The 25,507-nt window shown below is 42.3% G+C and overlaps 1 protein-coding gene across 1 annotated transcript in view; it reads right to left on the minus strand.

Moving 5' to 3' along the window:
* adamts17 (ADAM metallopeptidase with thrombospondin type 1 motif, 17) overlaps positions 1-25,507 on the minus strand; it is a 654,840-nt gene that overhangs the window by 62,142 nt on the left and 567,191 nt on the right. The window contains exon 21 of the mRNA XM_072468796.1: positions 10,621-10,825. Within this exon, the coding sequence (XP_072324897.1) occupies positions 10,621-10,825 (205 nt within the window). The remainder of the gene's footprint in view (positions 1-10,620; positions 10,826-25,507) is intronic.

The raw sequence follows: 25,507 nt of genomic DNA on the forward strand, positions 1-25,507 counted from the left end.
ACTTCTGCCACGGTGATTAAAGCCCTGCACAGCATCTTCACTCTGTTCGGTTTCCCCACCTACATCCACAGCGATCGGGGATCCTCGTTCATGAGCGATGAGCTGCGTCAGTTCCTGCTCAGCAAGGGCATCGTCTCGAGCAGGACGACCAGCTACAACCCCTGGGGAAACGGGCAGGTGGAGAGGGAGAACGGGACGGTCTGGAAGGCCGTCCTGCTGGCCCTGCGGTCTAAAAATCACCCGGTCTCCTGCTGGCAGGAGGTCCTCCCTGACACGCTCCACTCCATCCAGTCGCTCCTCTGCACCGCCACTAATGAGACCACTTATGATCGTGTGTTTGCCTTCCCCAGGAAGTCCACCTCCGGGATCTCACTCCCAACATGGCTGACAGTTCCTGGACCCGTCCTCCTCCGGAAGCATGTGCGGAGCCATAAATTGGACCCCCTGGTTGAGAAGGTCCACCTCCTACATGCAAACCCGCAGTACGCCTACGTGGCACACCCCGATGGGCGCCAAGACACCGTCTCCCTCCGGGACCTGCCACCCACTGGGTCCCCACCCACTACCCCCGACCTGACACCACTCCCTCCCCCCCCCCCCCAGTTGCCTCATGCACCCCTGCGCCACTCACCCTCCCTCCAGCGAACCTCACCGCAGCCCCCACCCCAGCAGGATCCGTCCTCCCACTGGATCAACTCAGGGGTGACGAAGACGAGGACAACACGCTCCCGGAGTCGCAGGTGACCAGGTCGGCGCCTACATCACCACCAGGACTGAGGCAATCGCGGCGGAGGGTCAAAGCCCCCGACAGACTTAATTTGTAAATGTTTTCTTCACCCCCACCGGACTTTTTTTTAAACAGGGGGTGAATGTGGTAAACACCATTAGTGGTATATTGTATGTACTACAGCATTGCCCATATATTACAGGTACGACAGTAAATCTTGCCTGCTGGCTCCGCCCAGCAGGTGGCGTATAAAGTGTGTGCTCTCCTGCACTGCAGCCATTTTGGTTCCTGCTACAGGAGGCACAACATCTTGTTCAATAAAGCCTCGATTGTTGCACCATTCTCGTCTCGTGGTAATTGACGGTACATCAGTAAGGTCTCTGTCTCTCTTTGGACCACCTCTGCCCTCTGGTTGGCTCTTTCCAGAGCTGTCCTGATAACTTCAACTTCATCCACTTTGGCAGTTGATTCTGCATCATACTTTGCTTTTAAATCACGTAGCTCAGTCTGAATCTTGACACTTGAATCTTGGGATCAGCCTCCTCAAATTTGGAGGCCAAAAATGTTTGAGTCTCCTGCAACTTCCTTTTCTTTTCCATGAAGTCATTCTGTAATTTCTGATCTTTCCCAAGAGCAAGGTTTTCTGCTTTGCTCCTCAAGGTCTGCTCATACTCGTTGATTTTTTTCTTTAAGTGCTTTTATTGCTACTTCCTGATTCTTGAATTCTTCAAACTCCTTGTGTGTCCTGCAGTTTCTGATTCTCGGTTTCTATACCTTGCATACGCTGGACTTTGAGCTGGAGCTGTTGTCCTAGATCTAATGCTGGAACAGGATCACTGCGGTCACTGTTGGCGATACACAAAGTTGCATTTACAGATTGCAATGAGTGCTTCTTCGCCAGCAGAAGTACCTCGAGGTTTTTGGATGTATCCTGTGATCCAGACCCTTCCATCAACTTCAGGATACTCAGCTCTTTTTAACGTCTTCATAGTCAGACTGCCCTTTCAGCTTTTCTCTAGTTGCTTGAGTGTGCTGTTCATTGCATTCAACTGCTGTTCTGTGGTATCTCTGAGATTATCCGCCACCACTTGCAGCTCTGCCTTTTTCTCTTGCAGGCAGGTTTCCATGTCTCCTGTCTTTCTAGTTGGCTCTTTCTTCTGGATTTTAAGTTACTTGATTTCCTGATCCAACTGGACTAGTTTATGCAGTTTAAACACAGCATTTCTGTTGTGTTCACTTGCTTCAAGTGCTCTTTTTGACTGAGTTTGTTTTCCGATTCAAGGCAATTCCCTTTCATGTGGCTACTCTCTCTCTCTCCCTAGAGACTCAATACTGTGCTGAAGGGAATTCATCTTTGTGTTCAGCTGGTTTATGACTTGCTGATCCTTCTCAATAAGCTGTTTCTGGTGCACTATTTCTGCTCGTTGAAACTGAGAGGCAAGTTGCAGGGTTTCTAGTTCCCTCTCCTCCCGCAGCACAGCTTGTGTCCTCTCCAGTTCCGTCATTTCTAGCTCATGGTGCTGTTTCAATTCCAAAAGGTCACCATCTTCTTTTGTGAGGCAATGATATGCTACACTGTGCCAGTTGTTTTTGGTTTGTCACTCAAGATCAGTGCTTTTTGGCTTATTTGATTTCTTTCCGTGCTTTTCAAACTCTCCTTTGTCCTGCTCTTCGGACTGTTCGTTCGTGTTTTCTATTGTTCTGACACATCACTTCTGTTCGATGTTTGATGAGCAGTCATTGACATCACCGTCGTGTTTCTTTCCAAGGAGACATTTGCCTCCAGAACCCGTACAGTCATCGTCTGAAGCAGCCTTTGGTTTCGCTTTGAAGACTTTGTTTCTGTCGACTTCCGACTTGGTATTTATACATTGTTTCACACTCTCGAGGGCACCCGTATCTTCTAGCTCCACCACCGTTTCAGTGGAATCTTTTTTGTAATTCGCTGTGTACGGAGCTGTGGCCTGAGTCTTGGATTGTTTCTCCGGAGATTGTACTGATTGCATTCATGGCAGCCTGTGCGCCATCGGTATATAGCCAGTGCCTGTATAGTCGGTGTTTGTATCATTGGTGTCTGTATCGTATAATCGTTGTACTAGTTCCAGTCATTCACATACTGCTGCGTCTAGCAGTGATCACTTGTCTACTTGAACAGTTGCAAATTTAACTGTGAATAATTGTGCATTCACTCTGACTTGCAGGTTAACGTCTGAAGACTTTAAGACCAATCAACGCTTTTATCAATGAATCATGGAGGTCTGCAAAATTGCAGGATTGTACTTTGAGATGCACGTAAAAAGAGAACTCTTGCTTGAAAACACGGCAGTTCACATCTACATTACCAGTCGTGAGCAGTTGACTGAGGAGTCTTCAATGCTTCCATCTCGCTTCGACGATCCTGGGTAGGATGTTGTTTTGCAGCCGATTTTCTTTGAGTCTCCGATTGGTTTCCTGTGTCCATCATGGAAGCAGATGACCTCGAGCGAACTGACGATGACCAACGGATTCACCGATACGTCCAGATGGGACTTTCACACATCCTGCACTTGTGGACCGACTGGGAAGGACTTAAGGAGGCAATGCAGATTGACCACCTCTGGAACAAGGAGTGGGATCTCATCAAGACTCATGCTGAGAAGGCTGAGGAACTTTTTCTCTAGAATATGGAATTGGGGACTGAATACCAATATCCATCCATGGATACGTATTATATCGCGCATTGTTGTAATTTTGCAGCTGTTTATATTGCTCGTCTTTTTATTATGCTCTGTTGCCTCAGGCGCCGCATTAGGGAATGGCAGAAAGACACTCACCCCCTAGGTAAAAAGGAACTGTTACAGCTCTTACCTGTTTGACATTACACACCTAGGCCAGACTCCAGCAAGTTTAATATGTCTATTTAATGGCCTATTCTTGGGTTAGCCAAGGGCCAAAAAGGTGGCTTGAAGGGGGCTCCAGCAGTGAGGCCTCTTAAAACTGAATAGCTAGGATGCCACTAGAGTAGTTTTACATAAGATAGTTTATTAAAGATTGAGATTAATTATAGGAAGTGTACTGAGTAATCATTATTAACCATTAAACATGTATTTTTAGGGCATAGCAGTAATAAGTAACAAACTCTTGCTACAAGCAGGGGCCACAATGCATGATGGGATTTAGGCTAGCTAACTTGGCCATGTTTTTGAGACACACGAGATGCGTGATCGGCAAATTACTAGTAAACACAAGTTTTTATCAGTGGCCTCCGATATCCTCTGGAAGCCAAAAGGAAGTCACTTTTGATATCCTGGCTTTCTGAAACAATCCATGGAGTGAACAGGATGCCAGTTCTGTCATCCTGGCGCTCATGAACAATGGGTGCGCAGGATGTTGAGATGGGGAAAAAACAACTTAGAATGCTAAGATTGACGTCAAGCATGTTTGTAAACACAGCTAAAAGGATGAGGCTCAATCATGGGCTGATCGCAATTTTATTGGATAAGGTTTAAACATGACAGCTTCAGTCAATGGATCGAGTCCAACTGGGGTGGGCTATTGATTTTTGGAAATTATATAATTGATGTGTTTTTATCAGTGTTGAGTCAATATATCTTGGCATTATCCAAACCTCATCTCCGTGTACACGTAACCAAGGTTGGATTAATAAATAAGCCATCTTATCCAGATTGCTGATGTGTCTGTTGATCTCTGTACTGAGTTGAGCCACAGGGAAGAATCCCATGTGGAAGCTGACTCAATACACAGGTCTTGAAACCGCTCCTACACCAAGGACTCAGAACAACAATAATTTGTTCAATAGTCTCAGCAGTTCTACAAGCTTGTACTCTGCCCACCTTCCGGGGAGAACCCCAGCGCTTCTGTCATGTGACCCTTTAAGTAGCCGTGTCATCACATGACTATTCGATCTACAGGCTCGACTTCCATTTTGCACCAAAAATAAAGAACCTTGGGATTTCTTCTATGTTAAAGATGATACAAAAATACAACTTAAAGTGGTAATGAGCAGTGTGACCCCTTCTATCCAGTCACAGGCAGGTTGCCTCCATGCTGTTCTGTGGCCAGTAACCTTTGTGGAGCAGATCTTTCATACTTTTCAAACTGGAGGCAGGCAGTGCGGTTTTCTTACTGGATTTTTTTGTTATCACTGGTACTAACAAGGCAATAGCATCAGTAGAGATCTTTTCCTGAGTCTGTGCTGCCCACAAATCTCTCATCATTTTTTTCACGAGCAAAAATGACCCCAACGATGTGGTTGTGCAAAAATGCATTTACTCCTTTCTCAGCACCATGGCCCAATGTAAATGTTCTGAGTTCATATCCAGGTCCAAAACATTACACCCAGCTTGAGCGTGTCCTTCTCCAGCATCAGGTCCAGTGTTTCTGACAGGATTCAGGTCTTTATTTTAAAGCGGTGTCAAAAGCTCTCTCTGTCTCAAAGTAGAGTATACAAACAACATCTCATGTACAGCAGATATTCCTGAGGGCTAACTGTATTTGAAAGTGGACTGAGAGCTGAAATGGTTTGTTGTTTGAGTGGGAATAAAGATAGCAGTTAAGGGTCACTGTATCGATTAGTATTGTTTAAGGAGTAATTGTAAGCTATTTTTCTTATGTGATGTTCAAGATATTTTAATACTGTGTCAGCAATAAATTGCAGTTTGCCCGCCAAGCACAAAAGTTTTGTTTTAGTCACCCTTTGTAAATCAGCCTGAGTGGCCACTCCCACACAGGAATTTGTTTGCAACGGAAAGAGCCATCTCCAATTACTCCTATTTAAACTTCAAATCCTGAAAGAAAGAAACCGTTCCAAACATACTTTTTGTTTTAATGTACCATATCCCTGTTTTGCATGAAACCACTCCTGGGGTGAGGTATCTTTTCCTCACAGTCTTACAAAATTAACGTAAAATATTGGGTTTCTGCCCAGTATCGTAGGCGACCGTTGGGGTTTGGTCTGGGATCGTAATAAAATTGGGGCTCGTTCAGAATATTAAAGTATAATTCCTTGTTTGGCTTGGGAATTCTAACATTTGAAGTTGATATTCTGAGTAAGGTCTTGAGGAAGGAGAAACACTTCCTACTCAGAAGCTTAGTTGGAATATGTTTAAATATATTCAAGCACTGCCAATGTTTGACAAGAAAGATGTGGACACTTTTTAAAAATGTCATTTGATAAAGTGACTAAGCAATGAAATTCACCAAAGACCATGTGGGGAGTGTTTGTTCAAACAATGTTGGTAGGTAGAGCGAGTTTGCATCGCTAACAGAGAAAGTATCTAGTGATTTTAATGAGATGAGGGAAGCCATATCGGGATCATAATAATATTTTGAAGAAGACTGCTCAGTCATAGGTGCTACTGCCCCAATGGTGTCCAATGACATTTATGTATCTTTCGCCTGTGTGCAGCTTCACGTTTTGTTCACGTTGCCAATTCTCCAAAGGACTTGGTAAATGGACCCTGGTAGAAGCTTGTTCATGACTTTATTAAATGCGGGGATGTTGACTCAATCATTGCTCACACGATCTTCACCAGGTGGTGGTTATATCTCGCTGACATTCCGCAATGTACTCCCAATATGCTAATCGTTCGCCACCTATTTCCTGCTACTATACAAGTTCTGAGCAACATGATCTATAAAACCTTTCCTTTCAATATTTATCTACCTTTGTCTCGAGTCATCATGGGGAATTCCACATTGCAGTAGATTTTCTTATGAATGTTAACTGACACAGTATGGGGCAGAATTTACAATTTACAGTTGTTACACTTTAAGCAACAATCTTATTTTGTATGGCTGGTGCGGTGGTTAACACTGCTGCCTCACAGGGCCGGGATCGAACCAGGGTCCTCAGCGAGGACCCCGGTTCGATCCCGGCCCCAGGTCACTGTCTGTGTGGCATTTGCACATTCTCCCCGTCTCTTAGTGGATCTCACCTTCACGACCCAAAGATGTGCAGGGTAGGTGAATTGGCCATGCTAAATTGCCCCTTAATTGGAAAAAAAATAATAATTAGCTACTCTAAATATGTATATTTAAAAAAAGAATCTTATTTTGTACGTTGTGTGCTTATATAATCTTAATCGAGTTTGTCTTATCACATTCAGCACAGAGTCAAGCCGCGATTGCTATCTTAGGTCTTTTTGAAACCATCTTTTTTTGGATATTCAAACTAATCAGTTCTCCTTCGTCTGAGATTTGCAAACAGACTCCTGTAATTAAACAGAATGAGCCTTCTATATCAGATTAAAGTGCTGCAGTGACTTTGAATATTTGACCATTCAAATTTAAAACGAGACCTTCAATCACCTGCAATTTGAACCAATCACACGGTACTCTTTAAGATCGAATCCTTCCTCTCGCCAGGAATCGGTTTGTCACAGCAATCTGAGTCACTGCTGGTTTTTAAACAGCCAGGGTGAACTTAAAGGAACAGGCTTCAAAATAAAGCAAAATTACTCCTGTTTGGATGTTTGATCTGTCTCACTGATATGAAATTTCACTCCTGCAAATCCTCAAAAAATCGCTTTTATCCTGGCTTCAAGATTTGGCGGAACACATTTAGTTGCGGCTCCCTTCGGAGCTGAAGTTGACAGATATAAAATTTTCCTTCATAGGATCTATATTCCCTGAAGTTTAGATAGACAATACATTTCAATGAACATGAGGTCTATTCAAATATAACATAAAGGAGCACAGAACACTGTAGAAGAGATGGTTCACTTCCTACTTTGCCAGCAAGAGGGAGAGACATAAACAATATGTATTTCAAGTTCTGTGGAAGTGTTTACAGTGCAGCAGTCTGACTCAGCTGCAGCGGAGGGTTTTAATGTTTTAAACCTTCACTCTTGTTTACATGTCAGTCTTGGCCCAGAGAGCATACCTGTGCTAAAGGAGCATTCTGACTCACTGTTATCACTAAAACCTCTCTCCCTGCCCCAACCTCTGAAAGGCACCTTGTTGTCATTTGGTTCTCATGGTTCTACAAGATTAATGGATACAATCCCATTCCTATCATGCTTAGGAGAACAATCTGCAGCCCCAGGCTGCCCAAGCAATATGCGCATGGCTATTCCTGGAGGGTAAAAGGAAAGTATCATTGCCATGATTTAGACGTCTCGTGGCTGACATAGACCACATTGTAACCATGGTTGAAGGGAAGTAGCCAGATGCATAATGTATTTTCAAGCCTCTTGTTAATAACAGACACTGCTATAAGTGTCCTTCCTATTTATTCTCTAATTTCCCCTTTCTTTTGTTTCTGCCTTTACACTATTGGTCCATGGATGATTTATGGACGTGTGTCTTTAGGAAAGTGGCCTGTGTCTTTAATTCGAGCAGAAGCCTGCGCTGTTTTGGACTGGAGTTGTGGACTGGCCGGCACCAACAACAGAGATTGGTTAAGTCTCGGTTTGATTGATTTGGCTGATGGCCAATGAATTGGCCCAAAAGGCTGTGTTCTGCACAGGTGGTGATTGGATCTGTTCCCACTGAAATGGTTCAGAGACCCAAGGGGCTTTCAGTTGTTTTGCTTTGGCAGCAAAGAGAGAAGATCTTTCTTTTTCCCACTCTGTTGTCTCCAGAAATAACCAGCAAATTCTCAACAAAAGACCACTGTAGGAGCCAAATCGCTCTGCAGAAAGGCTGATGCAAGCAGAATCCAGCAACTGATATCTCTTTCTGCAGAGCAGGCTTATGTGAAGCCAAGGGCCTCTCCTGGAGAAGCTGTAAGATATTGTTAAACTGCAAGGAAGATCATTCCAGGCTGTAAACCAGAGACTTTATCCACAGTAAAAGCCTTGAACTGAAGAAAGGGATTGAGGCAAAGCTACTGAAAGATCACCATCTCAAGCAAAGACTCTTATCTGTTGACCTTCAACCTTATTATTTTTACCCCTTTCCACCCCATTGTGTTGGTCTGCCTTGAGTGCGGGTAGAGGGAGGAGTCTGGTATTAACTTGTCATTAGGCAGCTGTGTTTATTGTGTATTTCATATTTGTTCTTGCTTTAATAATCAATAATTGTATTTCAACTTACAAAACCTGGTGACTGTAATTATTGGGCAGCCAAGGCCAAAGATTTTGGGAATGTTTGTAAGAATTATTGGTTAATTCACCTGTGTTGTGACCGCAGGGCATATGGGGCTGGAATTGACCATGAACTTCTCCAGGTGGAGTAAAACTGCCCCTACTGCATTGACAAAGAGAAAATCAAATTGACATAATTAAAGGCATATTCCTGGATGGATGTAGTTTTTCAGCAAGATTGACAGCTGAAAATGTGCATTTTATGTGTCCAAAGCATCAAGATCAATATGACACTGATGTGTTTCTTAGGTGGCCCCCTTTGGGTGAGTCTATGTAATCAGGAGCAGGAGGGTCAGCAATCAGAGGGCACAGATTTAAGATAAGCTGCAAAAAAGCCTGGGGGCAGCGCAGTGGCGCAGTGGTTAGCATTGCTGCCTCACTGCGCCAAGGTCGCAGGTTTGATCCCGGCTCTGGGTCACTGTCCGGGTGGAGTTTGCACATTCTCCCCGTGTTTGCGTGGGTTTCGCCTCCACAACAAAAAGATGTGCAGGCTAGGTGGATTAGCCACGTTAAATTGCCCCTTAATTGGAAAAAATGAATTGGGTATTCTAAATGTATAAAACAAAAACTGCAATAAAGCCAGGGGGTCTGATGAGGAAAAACATTTTTCTACACAATGAGTTGTTGCGATATGGAGAATGCTGAGTCTGAAAGGGTGGTCGAAGTAGAATCACTGGCAACTATCAAAAGGGAACGGACTATATCCTTAAAATGGGAAATCAATTGGAGGGCAATAGGGAAAGAGTGAGAACAGGGGATAAGTGAGAGTTTTTGTAGTGAGCTGGTCCAGGCACAGTGGGTTGAATAAAGTCTTGCTTTACATGGTTCTGTCAATATATTCCTTCACTGTTTTTTTATTTCCGCTTTCCCGACCCCATTGCAGGAGATAGACTAATTAGCAGACACCAGTCATCTGGTCCTGTCACTTCCAGACAGGGACAGCGCTTTTACTGCACAGCTTTCCTTCATTCCGCTGAACCAGTATCAGTTCAATAATAATAGAAACAACAAATGTTGGAAAACTGAAATTGAGACAGAGGAATAAACAAACATTCCCTCAGAACTGAAGGCTAAAATCTACAACCTAGCTCAATAAGAGCAGGGGAGTTAGAATCGTTCTTGGAATTCCTTAATATCTGACATTTCATGACACCAGTGATGATTTGCAACTTGCCCACTCCTCTGGAGGATCTTTCTGAACTTTGCTTCCAAAGACTGAAGCTGAGCTTCGGCTTAAATGTTTTGCTGTAGTGATGGGTTGATTTCTTAATCAAGAGTTCCAGGCACGGAGCCATGTTCAGAGCTGGGGAGATGTCAGTAGCCCACAGGACCTGACACATGGACCATGCACACACGAAAAAGTAAATCAGGCTTCTGTTTTCCTGGCTCTCGCTCCCTGCGAATGCTGGGAGTGCCTGATTGATGCGATCAGCTTTATAGGATAGTAACATGATTAAAATAAACTACCTTCTTCAAAATATGGAGAATCAACATACTAAAAAAACTGGAATAATGCAGGTATCCGTCATTTTTCAATAACATGCTTGAAATAATATGACAAAACTAACACACATTTATTGTTGAACTCTGTAAAGTAACAAAGAGTATATAGTAAGAGCTGAACAAATCTCACAATTCAAATACAGTCTATGGGACCCAGGCAATGCGTATAATTCTTTAAGTGCTTGATAAATAATGCATTTACTGGCAGGGTGGTGATGGGTGACAGATGAGATGCCTCATGAGAGAGTTCAGATTACGAAATATGACCTTGTTGGTCCAGTTTAGTCATTGAAAAGCACATACCTTTGACCAGTCCGAGGCCTCCCACAGTAAAAGGCAATCACGCCCTTCACAGCCCTGCACTGCGGACGGCTTCAGACCAAGACAGTAGAGATTTCTCGTGTTGAAATAAGTGCCGTTTTGCAGCTGATAGACGCAGGTCACATTCCGAAACTGAGTGCCTTTTCCACAGGTGCTGGAGCATGGAGTCCAGTCACCTCCCACCCAGCTGGGGGGGAAAGAAGATCACCTCAGTGACTCAATCATCACCAAATAATATCCATCATTTTTATACAGTGAAAAGTAGAAACAATGAGCAAAGATATTTCTACAATATTTTCAATATGACCGAGTAAAAAAGCCACATATTGGGTGAAATGATCACCTTTGGTTCTGAAAGCTTCTTTTCTTTTGAGGATTTGGGAACACAGTTTACAGAGTTTGTGGATAACAACAAATTGAGGGGTACGGTTAATTTTCACGAAGCATGTACCAAAACATAGTAAACCCGCAGAATGAGTGTCAATGGCAAATTAATTTTTAAATGATTTAAGTATGAGGTATGGAGCCAATATGGCTTAGACGGCTAGGTAGCTGGAAAGTCATTCAGAATAACATGGACGTCAACGGTTCGATTCCCATTCTGACAGAGGTAGACTTGGGGCCTGGCCCGCCACCTTGCCTAAGAAAGTGGAAGACAATAGCAAACCACCACTGACAAAATAACCTGCCAAGGAAATGGCTCAGGATGAAGCATCAGCAGACAATGAGCCAAGGACTCAAATTTGGACAAAGCACCCAAATGACATGACAAGTATGAGGTGGTATTTTTTGGTGGGAAAATTAAAGAGGCCACAAGCTCCTTGAAAAAGAAGGGTAAACTTTGCTTGTTGTACTCGCTGCATGGCAAATTCCCCACATTACTGAGCTAATACCAGAGGCAGTGCGGTGAAGCCCTTAAGTGGGCATCAATTGGGCAACGGGGCTGGAAGGCCATTCATGAGCCTTCCTGCCACAGACTCAATTGGGGAAGAGATGGGACGAGAGTAGGGTCTCTCAACTTGCCTGTATCTCAACTTGCCTTGGGGGAGAACATCAAATTCCACCTGAAGAGGCGAAATGGGGTAGAGGAGAACGGAATCTAGAGCTAGAGATAAATAAGTCTCTGAAAGTAACAGCACCAGCTTATTAAGACATTTAAAAAAGGCAGAGCACTGGGGTTCATTTATAGAGGGAAGGAATTGAATAGCAGGGGAGTTATGTAAATTCGTATCAAACCATATTTAGACCACCTATAAGAGGACAGTAAACAGTTCTGGTCTCCTTATTACAGAAATGATATAGAGACAATTGAGGCAGATGCAAAAAAAAAAAAGGACTGTACCAGAACTGAGAGGTTATAGCTCTCAGGAAAGACTGAAGAGACGAGAGGGAGAGAGGGGGCTGGGAAAATATAGATGCTTAAGATTATTATTATGAAAAGATTTGATCGAGTGGTTGCAAAGAAGATGTTTCTACTGGTGAGGAAGACCAAAACTAGGGACCAGCTACAGGCATAAGATAGTCATCAGTAAGCCCAACAGGGAATTCAGGAGAAAGATTTCCATCCGGAGAGTGGTGAGAATGTGGAACTCCCCCTCACAAGGAATAATTGAGGTGAATGGGTGTAGATACATTTATGTGTAAGCTAGGTAAAAACAGAAGGAACAAAGGAATAGAAGGAGATGTTGAAATGGTGAGATGAAGAGGGATGGAAGGAGATTCCTATTGAGCATAGACACTGGCATAGTTGGGCTGAAATGACCTGTTTCAGTTCTATGTAATTCTATATGAGGCACCTGGTAAAATTTGATGAGAACAGTTCAGATAGATCAGATCTGGGATGTTATGCTTAACATCCCAGGCCCAAAGCACTCATTCCAGGTTAAGCAGCATTTCACTTGGACCTCTTTCAATCTGGTCTATTGCATTTGTTGCTCCCAATGTGGTCTCCTCTATATCAGAGAGACCAAACGCAGTCTGGGTGATCGCTTTGCTGAGCACCTTCGGTCTGTGCGCATTCAGGACCTTGACCTTCCCATTGTTTGCCATTTTAACACAGGACCCTGCTCCCATGCCCACATGTCTGTCCTTGGCCTGCTACAATGTTCCAGAGAAGCTCAACGCAAAACTGGAGGAACAACATCTCATCTTCCGGTTAGGCATGCTACAGCCTTCCGGTCTCAACATCGAATTCAACAACTACAGATGATTAGCTCTTCCCCCACCTCGACCTATTTGGTCTGATCCCATTTCATTTTAACTGTCTCTTACTATTTTTTTCCTTCTTGTCTTTCTTTATATATATTTACCCCCCCCCCCCACCTTATCAACCTTTCCTTACCCTTTCTCCCCTTTGCTTCCCCCTTCCACTCCCCCCACATCTGCAACTGTCACAGTTTACCCTCTGATGTTAGTTTCTCTGCTGTTTGGCCTTTCACGTCTTTTGTCCTCTCTGGGGGCTGCCATTAGCACTCTTTCCCTTGGTTTCTGTGGCTATTAGCACCCCGTTTCCCTGGGTTTCTGTGGCTATGACTCATCTTTCATTCTCACTCCACAGTATAAATATTTCCCACATTCTCTATCTTATAGCTTTGACAAAAGGTCATCTGGACTCAAAACGTTAACTCTTTTCTCTCCCTACAGATGCTGCCAGGCCTACTGACATTTTCCAGCATTTTCTCTTTGGTTTCAGGGATAGATCAGTCCATTGGATAGACTATACTGGAATTTTCCATTAAATTAATGTTGAAGCAGATATAAATTCTGCACAAACTGCAATAAAAAAAGCATAATTTAGAGTTTTCAGTCATCGAGTCATTTAAATCATGTATCTCATTCAGGTTCCTCAGCATCATTCTTGGCAACTCATTCGGAAAAAAGCAAATAAAATGACAGAATGCTGTGCAGCCCACAATTATAAGCTACTACCGGGTTACACTTGCCTAGGTTGTGGGCGAGACAGAGCAGAGACTGGGATCTCAGAGATTGGTGAAGGAGGAGGAAGGTGGAAAAGACAGAGGTGGAGAAAGAGGTGAAAGAGGACAATGATGAGGAGGAGCTGGAGGAGAATTTGGACTCGGGATTCGAGGCAAGGTACTAACATGGATTGACGATTGGCTGTCAGGCAGAAGGCAGAGAGTTGGGATAAAAGGTTCTTTTTCGGAATGGCAACCGGTGACAAGTGGTGTCCCGCAGGGTTCAGTGTTGGGGCCACAGCTGTTCTCTTTATATATTAACGATCTAGATGACGGGACTGGGGGCATTCTGGCTAACTTTGCCGATGAATCAAAGTTAGGTGGAGGGGCAGGTAGTATGGAGGAGGTGAGGAGGCTGCAGAAAGTTTTAGACAGTTTAGGAGAGTGGTCCAAGAAATGGCTGATGAAATTCAACGTGGGCAAGTGCGAGGTCTTGCACTTTGGAAAAAAGAATAGAGGCATGGACTATTTTCTAAACGGTGACAAAATTCATAATGCTGAAGTGCAAATGGACTTGGGAATCCTAGTCCAGGATTCTCTAAAGGTAAACTTGCAGGTTGAGTCTGTAATTAAGAAAGCAAATGCAATGTTGTCATTTATCTCAAGAGGCTTGGAATATAAAAGCAGGGATGTACTTCTGAAGCTTTATAAAGCATTAGTTAGGCCCCATTTAGAATACTGTGAGCAATTTTGTGCCCCACACCTCAGGAAGGACATACTGGCACTGGAGCGGGTCCAGCGGAGATTCACACAGATGATCCCAGGAATGGTAGGCCTAACATACGATGAACGCCTGAGGATCCTGGGATTATATTCATTGGAGTTTAGGAGGTTGAGGGGAGATCTAATAGAAACTTACAAGATAATGAATAGCTTAGATAGGGTGGATGTAGGGAAGTTGTTTCCATAAGCAGGGGAGACTAGGACCCGGGGGCACAGCCTTAGAATAAAAGGGAGTCACTTTAGAACAGAGATGAGGAGAAATTTCTTCAGCCAGAGAGTGGTGGGTCTATGGAATTCATTGCCACAGAGAGCGGTGGAGGCCGGGACGTTGAGTGTCTTTAAGACAGAAGTTGATAAATTCTTGATTTCTCGAGGAATTAAGGGCTATGGAGAAAGAGCGGGTGAATGGAGTTGAAATCAGCCATGATTGAATGGTGGAGTGGACTCGATGGGCCGAATGGCCTTACTTCCGCTCCTATGTCTTATGGTCTTATGGAGGGGAGGAGGAGAAAAAATAGAGATGGCCGAATAGAAAGAGCAAGTAGAAGGTGGAGGTGGAGAACAACAAAAGTGCTACAGTGACTCACTGAAGGGGCAAGGGACATTAAAAGATGGGGAGCAGCCCATGATGAAGATGAGAAACTGGCAATTTGGGTTGGGAGCCCAGAGGGAACAGCCCACCTTGTGCCCTCTCCATATGGTAGGATTACTAGTACTGCTGTGGAGATGACAGGATAACAGGTAAAAGGAGTGTAGAAATGAGAGGTTGAGTTCTTGTTGGGGATGGGGAGATGGAAAGTGAGGTCAGATTGAGAACCTGGCAGTAAGCCTCATCGCCTTAGTTTCCAATCATCTTACTTCTGACTTGGCGATATTGGATAAACATCCAGATCCTTTTCATTAGTTATTTCCAGCCTCCAAGGAGAAGACCATTGATGGAATCATTGCCCGCCATAGAATTTACAATGGAAAAGACAATTTGGACTCAAACTGGACAGCTGCGTTCTTCATCAAATTGCGGTGTCAGACTATCAGCACTAACCAGCAAAAAAATAATTAAGCAAAAGTGCCATTTAATTACTTTAACTCTCAGTGATATCACTTTAACTGTCTCATTTGCACTCACATTAATCTGCACTTGTTTACTGAGTAGCTTTAGGGGACATTACTGCTTTTAAAAAGACACCATCATTAGGATCTCTTCAATTAAGCAGTCCTTCCTTCACTTAATCCTTCTTTGAAGATTAATATGTAAGTTAATGAACCATAGAACAAAAAACATGCAATCGGCCTGATACTTTACATTTAGCTCTCTCACAAATTCTACTTCTTTCAATCCACAGGAGCCATTTTGCATTAATATACCTGACCCTCAAAATATAACCCAAGGAAAACTCCAGAACCTTCTTGATATTTTTTATTTGTCCAGAGGTGGTGAGCATCATTGTGTTTATAGTACTTATTGTACAATCCTAACTGTCCCTGATGACTTAGTGCTGAGTTCAAACACCCTATTGTGGCTAGTCAAAATGTCTCACCCCACAGTGTGGAGGTTGTGTATTTATGCAGTAGAGGTAAACTATTTTGAAGTGTGCATGAGTATCTATTGAATTGAATTAAAAAAGAATCCCTGCTCTAGAACCATGACAAAAAAAGTCTAAAGCTGTCAGTGAGAGTTATTTTTTAAAAAATCTTTACGAATGTTTTGAATGATTGGGAGTAGATTGATTTGATCTTAGTTTCAGACTAGTTCAGCACAACATTGTGGGACGAAGGGCCTGTACTGTGCTGTACAGTCCTATGTTCGATGTTCTATGATAGGCCATCCAGTAAGAAAATAAATACCATCTGAGCATACAGTTTTAATTGAGTTCTTTGCTGGAATTTCCCCTAGCGCTATTATGATGATGTTATGAATGTTTGGCTGAGTTTCAAAAGATTATATTTTTTCAATGGAAACGGGTCTGAGTTCAGTTTGACTGACAGTTTAAAGAGGATATTAAAGGAATAGCTATGTCTGATGTGGGATTGAAAGGAAGTGTGCTTGCTTTTTATAAGAGGTTAACCACTTATAGATTTAAAAAGCTTTGAATTGGTTTCATGAATGGGAGTTTGATTCATTATCAAATGAACAGAAATGAGAGCTGTATTAGATTGTTAGATTTTAAAAAAAATCTCTGCATGGTTCCTGAAAGAAGCTTCTGAAAGCCACTCCCCTATCTCTGCAATCTCTTCGAACTCGACAACCTTTGAGATATCTACACTTCTCCAATTCTAGACTTCTGCACATACTAAATTTTAGTTGGTCCAAGACTGGTGGCCACATCTTCAGTTATCTAGACCCCCGAACTCTGGATTTCCTCCACAGACCTGTCCATTTCTTTGAACTCTTTTTCTTCCTTCCTTTAACAAGCTCCTCAATATTTACTTTAGCTCCTTGTGTGGTTAGTTGTCAAGTTTTGATTAATAATGTTTCTGTGAAGCACTTTGGGATGCTTTATTATATTGGAAGGAGCAGTATAAATCGTGGTGAAATTTCTGCTTGAAATGTTGTAAGGGCAGCTTGGAGTCACGTAGGCATCAGACCATGGTAATCATGGCAGATTTCTGTCTCTATTGTGTTATGAGCCAGGGTTTAGAGAACCCCAAAGTGTATCATGGAGTTCACCTGACCCACAACTTTTAATAGATTGTGTTATGGGGAGCACGTGGCCCACTCTACAGGTGTGGTACAGCAGAAATGGAAAAGTATGTTTTAAAGTAAAACAATGTTTATTCTATGAACTCAAGTTAACCTTTTTGAAACATACAGTGAACATCTCAGCAATCATTAATTCAAATACAATCCCCAAAGAATACAACACTAAGTAATCATTTAAGCTTTCCTTTTTAACATCCATACGACTTAAAAACAAAACCTTTATCAGAAGCACATCAGGTTAAAGTCATTACTGAAAACATTTATAATTCTGAATTCACCAAATGATCAAGAGATAGTCTTTTGATGGCAGAGATAACAGCAGTACACCTGCTTGGTCTGGCTTCAGCTCCAACACTGAAAACGAAACTAAAACACACCCTGCAGCCTGCTCAAAAATGAAAGTAAAAAACTGACAGACAGCCCAGCTCCACCCACTCTCTGACATCACTGCAGTAGTAAACACCCATTTCTTAAAGGTACTCTCACTACAGATATTTAAATACACACCCATTTATAAACAACCATTTCTTAAAGGTACTCTCACATGACACCTCCCCCCAAGAAAAGAAAATAAACCACCAACTTCAAGATGGTTTCATTTTTCACCTTTTCACTATCCTTTAAGAAATGCACACAATAAATATACTTTTTCATTTCAAAAAACAACACACGCAAACAGGTACAACAATATATGATTTAGCTCACTGGGCTAAATCGCTGGCTTTTAAAGCAGACCAAGGCAGGCCAGCAGCACGGTTCAATTCTCGTACCAGCCTCCCCGAACAGGCGCCGGAATGTGGTGACTAGGGACTTTTCACAGTAACTTCATTGAAGCCTACTTGTGACAATAAGCGATTTTCATTTCATTTTCATTTCATATAGTCCATTTTTTGTTTTTCCTCCAACTGGAATCCTTCTCGATTGACAGTCACTTTGAACAAGAAGGTTTCTGCACAATCTGTCCATTTCTCTATGCCACGGCATTTCTCTTTAAAGTCAGATACTTTAGTTCAATCTGATCACTGAGTCCCTTGTAATTTTCCAACACATTCCAACCAATGCCATTTGGTGATCACAGCTTTCAGGCAGTCAAATGCCCATTGAAAGTCTGCTGTCCACTGAAAGTTTTGACGTTTCTTCAGCAAGTCCATCAGTGGAGCAACCACGCTACAAACATTTTGCACAAATGTTCGATCAAATCCACTCATGCCAAGAAATCGCATTATTTCCCTTTGTCTTGAGGGTATCGGAAACTCCCCAATAACTTTGTTGTCACATCCCATGGGGCCAGTCGACCCTGTCCAATTGTATGGCCAAGGAAAGTGACTTGGGCTTTTCCAAATTCACTTTTGGCTAGGTTTATCACCAAAACCAGCCTCCTGAAGTCGATCGAATAACTCCCATCAGATGTTTTAAACGTTCTTTCCATGTCTGGCTGAAAATGACCAGATCGTTGATGTATAACGCACAATTGGGTTGAAATGTGGCTGGGGTATTTTTCATGCCAAATGGCAAAACTTTGAATTGGTATATACCATCTGGAGTCACAAAAGCTGAAATCTCCTTTGCCCTTTCGGATAAAGGTACCTGCCAGTAACCTTTAAGTAAATCCAGTTTGGAAATAAAAGCTGATTGTCCCAGTTCCTCAATGCAATCCTCCAAACGTGGGATAGGATAAGAGTCCGTTCTTGTAACTGCATTAACCTTTCTATAGTCCACACACAACCATTGGGTACTGTCTGGTTTAGGCACCATCACTATGAGTGAACTCCATTGGCTGCAACCCACTTCAATTATGCCATTTTTAAGCATACTCTCAATCTCTTTGTTAACATGTGCCAATTTTAAAGGGTTAAGTTGTATGGATGTTGTTTGATTGGAACAGCCTGTCCCACACCTACATCATGTATAGCCATTTTAGTACTTCCCAATTTATCTCTACAAACTTGCCCATGTGATATCAATAACTCTTTCAGGTCAGTCCATTTTTCCTCTGGAAGGTAACTCAACAATTTATCCCAATTTTTAAGAACATCCTCATTTTCCAATTTAATTTGAGGTATGTCAAATTCACAGTCATCTGGATTTGGTTCGTCACTTTTAGTTAGAACATTAAAACCTCCTCCTTTTTCTCTCCTTCACTTCCAAAGTACCTTTTAAGCATATTCACATGACAAACTCGGTGAGTCTTCCTTCTATCTGGTCTTTGTACCACATAATTCACCTCACTTAATTTCCTTTCAATCAGATAAGGTCCACAAAACCTAGCTTTTAAAGGTTCACAGTAACAACCCTAAAACTTTATCTCTACTGGCAAAACTACGAACTTTGGATTTCTTGTCCGCTAGCCGTTTCATCACATGTTGTGCAACTTTTAAATGTTGTCGAGCCAATTCACCTGCTCTACTTAAGCATTCCCTAAAATTTGACACGTAATCCAATAATGTAATTTCTGATTTCTCACTTGCAAATTTTTCCATAATCAATTTAAGTGGTCCTCTTACCTCATGACCAAAAATTAGTTCAAAAGGATTAAATTTGGTTGACTGATTAGGTGCATCCCTAATTGCAAACAGTACAAATGGAATTCCTTTGTCCCAATCCTCTGGATAATCTTGACAATAAGCCCTCAACATTGTCTTTAATGCCTGATGCCACCTTTCTAATGCTCCCTGAGATTCTGGATGGTACGCAGTAGATTTAAATTGTTTTATACCTAAGCTATTCATAACTTCTTTGAATTACCTTGAGGTAAAATTTGATCCTTGATCCGATTGTATTTCTGTGGGTAGTCCATATCTAGTAAAGAATTTAAGTAACTCCTCCACAATCTTTTTAGCTGTAATATTACATACTGGAATGGCGTCTGGAAACCTAGTAGACACATCCATTATCATCAAAAGATAGAGATTCCCACTTTTAGTTTCAGGAAGCGGTCCTATGCAATCAATTCAGACCCTTGTAAAAAGTTACTCAAATGCTGGAATGGGTATTAAGGGCGCTGGTTTTATCACTGCGTGAGGTTTCCCTATCACTTGACATGTGTGACACGATCGACAAAATGTAACTACATATTTATGTAGCCAGACCAATAAAAATGTTTTTGGATTTTAGCTTGAGTTTTCCTTATTCCCAAATGACCTCCCACTGGTCAGAAAGATTTAGACAGTTTAGGAGAGTGGTCCAAGAAATGGCTGATGAAATTCAACGTGGGCAAGTGCGAGGTCTTGCACTTTGGAAAAAAGAATAGAGGCGTGGACTATTTTCTAAACGGTGACAAAATTCATAATGCTGAAGTGCAAAGGGACTTGGGAGTCCGAGTCCAGGATTCTCTAAAGGTAAACTTGCAGGTTGAGTCCGTAATTAAGGAAAGCAAATGCAATGTTGTCATTCATCTCAAGAGGCTTGGAATATAAAAGCAGGGATGTACTTCTGAAGCTTTATAAAGCATTAGTTAGGCCCCATTTAGAATACTGTGAGCAATTTTGGGCCCCACACCTCAGGAAGGACATACTGGCACTGGAGCGGGTCCAGCGGAGATTCACACGGATGATCCCAGGAATGGTAGGCCTAACATACGATGAACGTCTGAGGATCCTGGGATTATATTCATTGGAGTTTAGGAGGTTGAGGGGAGATCTAATAGAAACTTACAAGATAATGAATGGCTTAGATAGGGTGGATGTAGGGAAGTTGTTTCCATTAACAGGGGAAACTAGGACCCGGGGGCACAGCCTTAGAATAAAAGGGAGTCACTTTAGAACAGAGATGAGGAGAAATTTCTTCAGCCAGAGAGTGGTGGGTCTGTGGAATTCATTGCCACAGAGGGCGGTGGAGGCCGGGACGTTGAGTGTCTTTAAGACAGAAGTTGATAAATTCTTGATTTCTCAAGGAATTAAGGGCTATGGAGAGAGAGCGGGTAAATGGAGTTGAAATCAGCCATGATTGAATGGTGGAGTGGACTCGATGGGCCGAATGGCCTTACTTCCACTCCTATGTCTTATAGTCTTATGGTCTTATGGTACCTCATGTGCAACTCGCAACACCTCCTTTCTATACCCTACAGGCAATACTACTTGATGAACTTTTGCCCACTTTTCTTCCGCCTGCATATGTAAAGGTCTCCATTTTCTCATCAAGACATCACTTTTACGGTAATAATACTCAGGTATACACTCAGATTCCTCTTCCGTGTGTGCTTTTGGATGCATCCGTTTATTTCTATACCTTTTTGTTGTAACTCCGTCAATTTTCCTGAACTAAAAATATCCGCCTCCTCCTTTTCTTGTTCTTTTTCAACCATCTGATCAAAAATCGTTTCTGATAATTGCACTTCAACTTCATCTTTACTCTTTGATTTCTCCTCTTGCCTTAACCTGTGACTTTGCGACCTTGTTACCACACAATCCGGAAAAATCCCAGGATATTCATCCTTCGGCACTTCAGTTGTCTGATTTTCCACTGGCTTATCAACCACAGTAGGCATCACTCCCACCTGCGATCCAGCTATATCATTACCCAAGATAAACTGTATTCCTGGACAAGTTAGTTTCTCTATTACTCCAACTACCACTTCACTACTCTTCACTGGACTTTCCAACCTTACCTTATATAATGGAACACTACTCCTCTCACCCTGAATTCCACATATTACCATCTTTTCTGACAATGTTCTTCCCAGACTACATAACTCTTCATCTCTTACCATTAAAGATTGACTAGCTCCCGTATCTCTTAAAATTGTGACTTCTTTACCTGCTCATCCTGATACACATGAGTAAACTTTACCCACACAAGTAAATTCTTTAAAGAGATCTGGCACCTTCTTATCAATCACGTCTTGATCAGGTTGTACAATCATTTGCACCTCCTTCGCTTCACTTGGGCTTTCCTTTACCACTTTTACAAACCCTACTGTCTTATCCTGTTTTACCACATCAGCCTTCCCAGTACGTTTCTTCAAGCACCAACACTGTGACTTTACATGGCCTAGTTTATTACAGTGAAAGCATTTGGAACTTTTCATGTCTCTTCCACCCTCCTGGATTTCTTTTTTAATCTGAGGTACACTCTCCTTATTATCTCCCATACCTTTACCTTTAACACTTGAGTATTTCTCATGTCCCCAGTTTCTATCCCTCACAGGCTGAAACTGATGTCGGATACCAAACTTTGATTTATGAACTAATTCATAATCATCTGCCATTTCTGCTGCTAATCTCGCAGTTTTAACCCTCTGCTCTTCCACATGAGTTCTCACTACATCAGGAATTGAATTTTTTAACTCCTTCAAAAGTATAATTTCTCTGATATCTTCATACGTTTGGTCTATTTTCAAATCCCTTATCCACCCATCAAAATTACTCTGTTTGATCCTTTCAAACTCCATGTATGTTTGACTAAATTCTTTCCTTAAATTTCTAAACCTTTGTCTGTAGGCTTCAGGCACTAGTTCATATGCACCTAAGATGTATTTTTTCACCTCCTCATATGTCCCAGATACCTCCTCTGGTAGTGATGCAAACACTTCACTAGCCCTACCTATCAGCTTTGTTTTAATCAGTAATACCCACATGTCCTGTGGCCATTTCATTTGTTTATCTACCTGCTCAAATGAAATGAAAAAGGCTTCTACCTCCTTCTCATCAAACCTTGGCAATGCTTGGACATATTTAAATAGATTCCCACCAAGCCTTCGACTTTGACGCTCTTTCTCACTATCCTCATCACTATCCTCCAACTGGACATTTCCCTTTACGTCTGCCAATTTTAACTGACTGTCATGTTTCATGGCCATTTTCTGAAGTTCAAACTCTCTCTCTTTATCTTTTTCCCTGATCCTTATCTCCCTTTCTCTTTCTTTTTGATCTGCTAGGGCTATTCTTTCTTTTCTCCTTTCTTCTCTCTCCTTTTCTTTTCCTCTCTCTCTCTCTTTCTTTTCCCTCTCTATCGCTTTCTCTCTCTGTTTCTTTTTCCTCTCTATCTCTTTCATATTCAAGCTGCTTTAATTCTTTCTCATGTTCCATTTGTTTAATTTGTAACTGAATTTTTGCCAGTTCCAATGAGTCAAACTGTATCTCAGGCAACTTTAAATGCTTAGCCACCACCATAATTACCTCATCTTTTCACATTTTGTCAGGTAATGTTAACTACAATGTTTTTGCCAAATCTAACAGTCTGCTTTTAGTCTCTGTCCGTAAGGTACTGCGTATGACTGCCTCCTCCCCCAAAACTTCAGAGCCTCTGAAAGAGCCATTGTCCACAGCACACTCCCTACTTAAACTAGAATACCACACCTGAAAAGCAACCACAATATGCTCACCCCTCACTGTCTTTAAATTCACTAAGCCAATCCAATAGATAGACTTTTATGCCGGACGAGCCCTCCAATTTATTATGGGCCAGGGTTTAGAGAACCCCAAAGTGTATCATGGAGTTCATATGACCCACAACTTTTAATAGATTATGGTATGGGGAGCAAGCGGCCACTCTACAGCAGAAATGGAAAAGTACTTTTTTAAAGTAAAGCAATGTTTATTCTATGAACTCAAGTTAACCTTTTTAAAACATACAGTGAACATCTTCGCAATCATTAATTCAAATACAATCCCCAAAGAATACAACACTAAGTAATCCTTTAAGCTTTCCTTTTTAACATCCATATGACTTAAAAACAAAACCTTTATCAGAAGCACATCAGGTTAAAGTCACTACTGAAACATTTATAAATCTGAATTCACCAAATGATCAAGAGATAGTCTTTTGATGGCAGAGAGAACAGCAGTACACCTGCGTGGTCAGACTTCAGCTCCAACACTGAAAACGAAACTAAAACGCACCCTGCAGCCTGCTCAAAAACAAAAGTAAAAAGCTGACAGACAGCCCAGCTCCACTCACACTCTGAGATGACTGCAGTAGTAAACACCCATTTCTTAAAGGTACTCTCACATGATAATTGGACACTGGAGTTGAGTTGCTACAGTTTCAGGATGTTGTTTCACTGATAACAGCGTTTTATTTCCAGATTTCATAAGCTGATTTTGAAATCTCAAAATGCCACAATGCAGTTGGCACGATGGTAGTGCAGTGGTTAGCACTGCTGCTTCACGGCGCCGATGATCCGGGTTTGATCCTAGTCCCGGGTCACTGTCCGTGTGGAATTTGCACATTCCCCCTGTGTCTGGGTCTCACCCTCACAACCCAAAGATGTGCGGGGTAGGTGGATTGGCCACACTAAATTGCCCCTTAATTAGAAAAAAAAAATTGGGCACTTTAACTTAAATTTAGAGAAAAAAAATGCCACAATGGGAATATAAATTCATTTTCCTGGGTTATCCTAGAATCACAGTGCAGAAGAGGCCCCTCGAGCCATTGGGTCTGCACCGACATGTGATAAACATCTGACCTTACCTACCTAATCCCATTTACCAGCACTTGGATGTTATGATATGCCAAGTGCTCATCCAGGTACTTTTTAAAGGATGTGAGGCAACCCGTGTTGACCACCCTCCCAGGCAGTACATTCCACACCATCACGACCCTCTGGGTAAAAAAGTTTTTCCTCAAATTTCATGATTTGAATCGTGCTGCCTGAAAAAGTGGTGGAAGCAGCGTTACTCACAGCAGCATTCCTAGCCTTTGACTTGCTCTGGTAGCCATAATATTAATATGGCTTGTCCAGTTCAGTTTCTGGTCAATGGTAATCCCCAGGATGTTGATAGTGGGGAATTCAGCGATGATAATGCCATTGGATGTCAAGGGGCGATCATGATCCTCTCTTGTTGGAGATGGTTACCTTTGCTGATTTATTTAAATAACTGATTTCATATAGACTCATAGAGCAGCATTTAATGGAGCTGATGGCGGTCTTGCTCGCCGACTGGAAAGTTAGGAGAACCCAGCATCCTCTCTTTTCGGGAAGGCCCCTGTGGTGATATACATCACTGTAAGTACACAAAGGGTTAATGTACATACACTACACCTAGCTAGACACTAGAGGGAATACCAGAGACTTAACACACAGACAGCCAACCAATAGGTCAGTAAGTTAGGACACGACCAATGGGCAGTCACGATACACACAGAGGTGACACTACCACAGGACGGCATTACACCAACCCATATAAAAGGACACATCACACATGCTCAGTCTCTTTCCAGTGGAGACACTCAGTGAGTACAGACACAGGGTTGATTGAACATCACACCCACCACGTGGATTGTAGCAGACTGGTTCGTCAGTCTGAATAGCTATAGCAGGATTAACAGTAGCATCGAATCCAAGTAGGAGAATTGTTAATAGTTTAATAAACGTGTTGAAGCTATCTCCAAGCCTGAACCTTCCTTTGTCAGAGTGCACATCAAGGAAGCAGCTTATGCTACGTCAAGAGCATAACAAAACAGTCCCCTCGTATTAATTGCTAATCTGGGACTTTCCCCAGGATTAAGTGGCAGACTTTACCCAGGATTA

The sequence above is a fragment of the Scyliorhinus torazame genome, chromosome 12 (genome assembly GCF_047496885.1).
Source record: "Scyliorhinus torazame isolate Kashiwa2021f chromosome 12, sScyTor2.1, whole genome shotgun sequence".
Classification (NCBI taxonomy): Eukaryota; Metazoa; Chordata; class Chondrichthyes; order Carcharhiniformes; family Scyliorhinidae; genus Scyliorhinus; species Scyliorhinus torazame.